Raw genomic sequence first — 6,982 nt, forward strand, 5'->3', positions numbered from 1 at the left:
AGCCACCGCCTCAGGCAGGTTTTCCCAATTCTTTACGAGGGCTCTCCCCAAACTACTCCATTATCTCTCTGCGCCTACCCAGCCACCCTCACTATCCGTCCTATCCCCCCCCACCCCCACGTCCTGCACCAAGACTGATGCCCTCCTGGAAAAACCCTCACCTCCCACCTCCACCAACCAGCCCTGCCCCCTCCTCCTGGTGCTTCTGCTCAGCCCGACCTCTGCAACATCGAAATTCTCCACCCCAGCTCCTTCCATTACACCCTCCGACCCCGCAATTGTGTGCTTCATCCTTTCATGGGGACGTGGGCGTCACTGGGTAAGGCTGGCGTTTGTTGCCCATCCCTAATTGCCCCTTTGGACTGAGTGGCCTCGCTCGGCCATTTCGGAGGGGGGCGCGGTTAAGAGTCAACCACATGGGCTGTGGGCCCGGAGTCACGTGTCGGCCAGACTGGGGGTAAGGACGGAACTCGATTGGTGGCAGGAGGAATAAACAGGAAGCTTATTATCTAAGTGGTGGGAGATTGCAGAGCTCTGAGATTCAGAGGGATCTGGGTGTCCTAGTGCATGAATCACCGAAGGTTGATCTGTAGGTACAGCAGATAATTGGGAAAGCTAACAGGATGTTATTGTTTATTGGGAGGGGAATTGATTGCAAAAGTAGGGAGGTTCTGCTTCAGTTGTACAGGGTGTTGGTGAGACCACATCTGGAGTATTGTGTACAGCGTTGGTCTCCTTATTTAAAGAAGGATGTAAATGTGTTGGAAGCAGTTCAGAGAAGGTTTACCAGACTAATACCAGGAATGGGTGGGTTGTCTTATGAGGAAAGGTTGGACAGACTAGGCTTGTATCCACTGGAGTTTAGAAGAGTAAGAGGCAACTTGATTGAAACCTATAAGATCCTGAGGGGTCTTGACAGGGTGGACGTGGAGAGGATGTTTCCCCTTGTGGGAGAATCTAGAACTAGGGGTCACTGTTTAAAAACAAGGGGTCGTCCATTTAAAACGGAGATGAGGAGAATTTTTGTCTCTGAGGGTCATGAGTCTTTGGAACTCTCTCCCTGAAAAGGCGGTGGAAGCAGAGCCTTTGAATATTTTTAAGGCGGAGGTGGATAGATTCTTGATTAACAAGGGGGTGAAAGGTTATCGGGGGGTAGGGGGGAATGTGGGGTTGAGGTTACGATCAGATCAGCCGCAATCTTATTGACTGGCGCAGCAGGCTCGAGGGGCCGAATGGCCTCACTCCTGTTCCTGATTCGCACGTTTGCACGTTCGTTTGTCCTGGACTTTTCTTTTAAAATGTCTGAAGTGACCCCTCTTGGCTCACCTCCATTTCGAGTCCCAGCGCTCTGCTCCCCCCCTTCCCCCCTTATCACCTTCCCCTCCCTCATCCCTCAGTCTCTGCAGCCTCCTCCGCCCCACTCAGTCACTTCTTCCAGCGCTCCCGCGGGCTGCTCCTGACCTGTCCTGCATCCCGCTGGAGACGACGGACTGCCCGGGTTCCCCAGCGTTGTTTGACCCCGGACAATACACCGGGAGCCTCTAGACCAGGGGCCGGGCCCCACAACCTTTTGGTTAATGGCTTTAATCCCGAGGGAACCGGGGTTGCGAAGGGGGAGGGAGCGACGCTTCGGTTTTTGGGAAAGCTCTGCTCAGACCCCACCCCACCCCATCGGGAGTAACCGGGTCCAGTTCTGGGCCCCTCTCCCATACCTCAGGAAGGACGTATTGGCCCTCGGAGGTGGAGGGGGAGCAGGGCAGATTGACCAGAACCATCCCGGGGCTGAAAGGGTTAAACTCCGAGGGCGGGTCACACACACACACTTGGCTTGTATCCCCTCGAGGGTGGGAGATGAAGGGGGTGATCGAATCGAGGGGGGTTTAAGATGATTTAAGGACGGATAGAGAGAAACTATTTCCTCTGGTGGGGGTCGGTGGGGGCTGGTGGAAGAGAGTCTGGAACAAGTTGGGGGGGCAGAACCTTAAAATGGGAGCCAGACTGATCAGGGGTGATGCCAGGAAGCACTTCACACCCCAGGGGGAATCTGGAACTCTCTCCCCCCTCCCAAAAAAAAATGTCAAGGCTGGGGGGAGGGTGGGGTCAATTGGAAATGTCAAAAACCGAGATTTCTGTTGGGTTGAGGGGATTGAAGGGTTAGGGTGCCCAAGGTGAAGTCCCCCATGCAGATCAGCCATGATCTGACCTGAATGGGGCGGGGGGAAAGCAGGAGCTGATGGGCTGAATGGCCTCCTCCTGCCTTAACGTGGGTTCTCGCGGGTGCCCAGTTTTCCCAGGCGCTCAACCCCCTCAAAACCAGGAACGCGGAAATTAATTCTTATATATATTTCTGTTAAAAAACACACAACAACAAACCTGCTGTAAACTGGGTGAGAAATCGGAATTAAAATGCAGAGAGGCGGACGCCCCAAGCGCTGAAAAGAAGATTTCTAATACAAGGGAGCCTGGGGATCAAAAGGTGAAATTCTCTATTGCTTCCTCCCCATCCCCATAAAAAAAGAGAAACTTTTGACCCACAGGGAAATCCTCTTTCGACAACTTCTACAAACTTTGTTCAAAGTTTTGAAAAAGTTTCTGTCGCCTGCAATTGACCAGCGGCGACAAACAAGACACTTCAAATCTTTTATATCTTGTTTTTTGGGGGGGGTTGGGGAGGTGAAGAAAAAGTTGGGTTATCAATTGAGGCAACTTACCATCGTTCCAGGAAACAATCTTGTCTCTTGTCTCCCTGTTGTTGGTTTTAAGGCGATGTCCTCTCTTCTAGGTTGAAAAGGCCATAGTTTTTTATCCTCCCCCCTCTCCCCACCTCCCTCTCTCTCTCTCTCTCTGTTCTTAGCACCTTCCTTTACATCCCCCCCCCACCACCCACCACCTTGCCCAGTGAGAATAGATTCACCAGACTGTGTGGGATGAGGAGGAGGTAGGTAGAGGGGTAATTCTTAAGTCACCAGTGGAGAGGAGGGAATCCTGCGTTTTTTTCCCTTTTAACACCCTCGTGTTAAGATTTTTTCCTCTCTCTCTCTCTCTCTCCTTCCTGTGGGTTGGAATGCCTCAATCTGCTGCACACGGATCCTCAGGTACAGGCAGGTAGGGCCAAGGGAAGAGTTTGCACTCACGAATTCTGGGTACAAAGTCAGTGGTGTCTCCTCTGTCAAGCCTTGTCCTGCACCATCTAGTGGGACTGCTGGCACTTTGCAAGTGGCTTTCGCACCACCAAACGCCACCACCACCCCTCCTCCTAACTCCAACCAGTGTGGCCCTTTGTTTACCCTCCCTCCTCCTACCCCTGCTAGCCCACTGGGCAAAGTCCGGGGGGGCGGAGAGGGGGAATCTGCGCCCCTTCGTCAGTTCCAGTCAGTACCACGGCGTTGGCTGTCAAGCGGGACCGATGTGTTGGGGGTGGGTGGTGGGAGGACAAAAAAAAAATCACCCATCGCGGGCAGGGGGCACATTCCCACCTGGGCGAGGGTGAATGTTGACTAAATGCGCCCCCCACCACCGCCCCACCCCTTGGAGGCTTCCCCACCTCCCTGCGCTGAAGAAGCATTTGGATGAGCCCTCGAAACGCCAAGTGCCGGAGAGCGGGATTAGAACGGATAGGGGGCTTGGTGGCCAGCATGGGCACGACGGGCCGAAGGGCCTGTTTCTGTGCTGTCTGACTCTCTGTGACTTGCCCACCCACCCACCCCGGCACTCCAGCCATTAGTCGGCCAACACATCCATCCTTGTGACGAACTGCCTTCCTACGCCAATTGGACAGCAAAAAGACTCATCGCCCAATTGGATGATGCTTGACTGTCAGCCAGACGGCCCTCTCCCCATTTTCAATATTTTTACATCCGGTAAAGAGGAATGTTGAAAGAAAATGGCAGCTGCACGCACATGGCAGTGCTCCGGAGACCGAACCACAATTCCTGGAGACCCCAGGCCAATCCTGGAGGGTTGGCAACCCTAAGTCCGGCCAATTACCACCAGATCGATCATTGGCAAAGTGACGGGCAGCTTCTTCGACAGTGCCATCAAGCATCACTTGCTTAGCAATAACCTGCTCACTGACGCTCAGTTTGTGTTCCGCCAGGGCCACTCAGCTCCTGACCTCATTACAGCCTTGGTTCAAACATGGACAGAAGAGCTGAACTCCCGAGGTGAGGTGAGAGAGTGACTGCCCTTGACATCAAGGCAGCTTTTGACCGAGTGTGGCATCAAGGAGCCCTGGCAATACTGGAGCCAATGGGAATCAGGGGGAAAACTCTCCGCTGGTTGGAGTCATACCTAGCACAAAGGAAGATGGTTGTGGTTGTTGAGGGCCAACCATCTCAGCACCAGGACATCACTGCAGGAGTTCCTCAGGGTAGTGTCCTGGGCCCAACCATCTTCAGCTGCTTCATCAATAACCTTCCTTCCATCATAAGGTCAGAATTGGGGATGTTCACTGATGATTGCACAATGTTCAGCACCATTCGCGACTCCTCAGATACTGAAGCAGTCCATGTCCAAATGCAGCAAGACCTGGACAATATCCAGGCTTGGGCTGACAAGTGGCAAGTAACATTCACACTACACAAGTGCCAGGCAATGACCATCCTCAACAAGAGAGAATCTAGTGATCGTCCCTTGATATTCAATAGCATTACCATCACTCAATCCCCAACTATCAACATTCTGGGGGTTACCATTGACCATAAACTGAACTGGACCCAGCCATATAAATACTGTGGCTACAAGAGCAGAGCAGGTCAGAGGCTGGGAATTCTGTGGAGAGTAACTCACCTCCTGACTCCCCAAAGCCTGTCCACCATCTACAAGGCACAAGTCAGGAGTGTGATGGAATACTCCCCACTGGCCTGAGTGAGTGCAGCTCCCACAACACTCAAGAAGCTCAACACCATCCAGGACAAAGCAGCCCCACTTGATTGGCACCCCATCCACAAACATTCACTCCCTCCACCACTGACACACAGTAGCAGCAGTGTGTGTACCATCTACAAGATGCACTGCAGCAACTCACCAAGGCTCCTTCGACAGCACCTTCCAAACCCACGACCTCTACCACCTAGAAGGACAAGGGCAGCAGACACATGGGAACACCACCAGTTGGAAGTTCCCCTCCAAGCCACTCACCATCCTGACTTGGAAATATATCAGCCGTTCCTTCACTGTGGCTGGGTCAAAATCCTGGAACTCCCTCCCTCACAGCACGGTGGGTGTACCTACACCACAGGGACTGCAGCGGTTCAAGAAGGCAGCTCACCCCCCCACCTTCTCAAGGGGCAATTCAAGATGGGCAATAAATGCTGGCCTAGCCAGTGATGCTCACATCCAATGTGACAAATAACCAAAGCTTATTTTGAGGGAGAGTACAGGGTCATGCACCAAATAGGAACATTACACAGTATTCCCAGCACAAAAACAAGCCATTCGGCCCCTCTGCTCCGTGCTGGTGTTTCTGCTCCACACAAGCCTCCCCCCACCCCTTCCTCATCTCACCCCATCAACGTATCCTTCTATTCCTTGTGTGATTATCCAGCTTCCCCCCTCCTTCAACGCATCTCTGCGTTTCACCTCGACCACTCCCTGTGGGAGCGAGTCCCACATTCTCCCCATGCTCTGGGTAAAGAAGTTTCTCCTGAATTCCCCAGTGGATTTATTAGCGACTATCTTATATCAATGGCCCCCCTTTCGTATTCCGGAAGACCTCTGTCAGGTCACCCCCGCCTCAGCCTCCTCTTTTCTAGAGGAAAGCCTGTTCAGTCCCTCCTGCTCTGCAAAACCCCTCAGTCCTGAGTAAGCTGCATGGGGAACAAGCGAGGGTTGGGAGTGAGTTGCATGAGTTGCCCTCTAACCTTTAGCTCTCCCCATCAAACTCTCCTAGCTCTGCCCTTACCTGTTGTAAGGCAGCCATTGTGCCATCTCCAGTTCCAATGCCTCCTTTCCCGAGTATTGGTGACCTCCTGGATGCCTCAGGACTCCACTCCCAACCCCTCCCCCAATAGTTACAAAAGTCACCTTGGGGATTCATTTGGAAGTGTTAAGAATTACACGAGCAATTAACAAATGAACTAACAATCAACACTGACAGCCAATTTAAGATTACCAGTCGGGCTCACAATGTAGCTCACTTATACGTGCTAGAGGCTACCTATATTCAAACACAAAGACCTGTCCTCTGCAGCCAAAAGGAATATGTCCAGGCACTGTGGTCTTTTTCGAATCAACCAAAAGCGGGGAGGACAATAGTTCCCTGGTCCATTCCCCAATGCAACGCCTCAACCAATCAGAGTCGACTTACAAACCAAATCAGCAGCCTTTTCTCATGCAGTGTAAATTGTTGCTCCCTTTGAAATTTGGTATTCTTGCGCCTGTCCTGGTGAGTGCAAGATGAAAAGCTTCGACAGTTTCAGCAACGCTCATCTGGAAGTGTCACGTCCACTTTCACACGTACTCTGACAACGCAAAGATCTACTCCCCTTACATCGATCCAATCGTGGATGCGAACGGCTCCAACTGCACGCGTGACATTAAGTCACACTTAAGTCATAAATACCTCTCACTCAACATTGGCAAAGCTGAAGGTGTCATCTTTAGCTCCCACCTGTAACCATGTCATGCCTTGAATGCATTGATTGACACCACCATCTAGACCTGGCTCCAGTATCCTGCTGTTACCCAAACTGGGAATCCTCTCCCAATGGAGTTTCCTGCGGTCACCCCATTATCTCCCCCCATTGCTCCCGTACCTCTGCCAAGATCCCAGTCCACACCGCCACCAAACCTCAGGCTTCAATACCCTGAGTAATCTCATCGTCACCCCCATGATCTCTGTCCTACACTGGCTCTGGGTCCGGCAACACCTCGATTCTAAAGTTCTCATTCTTGTCTGCAAATCCCTCCATACCCCTCATCCCTCCCTATCTCTGTAACCTCCTCCAGGCCCTACACCCCTCCCTATCTCTGTAACATCCTC

At 52.3% G+C, this 6,982-nt stretch overlaps 1 protein-coding gene across 1 annotated transcript in view; it reads right to left on the reverse strand.

Moving 5' to 3' along the window:
- LOC144676343 (unconventional myosin-If-like) overlaps positions 1–2,734 on the reverse strand; it is a 52,195-nt gene extending 49,461 nt beyond the window's left edge. The window contains exon 1 of the mRNA XM_078536788.1: positions 2,712–2,734. Within this exon, the coding sequence (XP_078392914.1) occupies positions 2,712–2,714 (3 nt within the window). The 5' untranslated portion in view covers positions 2,715–2,734. The remainder of the gene's footprint in view (positions 1–2,711) is intronic.
- Between the last annotated feature and the right edge of the window lie 4,248 nt (positions 2,735–6,982).

The sequence above is a fragment of the Cetorhinus maximus genome, unplaced genomic scaffold (genome assembly GCF_964194155.1).
Source record: "Cetorhinus maximus unplaced genomic scaffold, sCetMax3.hap1.1 HAP1_SCAFFOLD_1530, whole genome shotgun sequence".
NCBI lineage: Eukaryota > Metazoa > Chordata > Chondrichthyes > Lamniformes > Cetorhinidae > Cetorhinus > Cetorhinus maximus.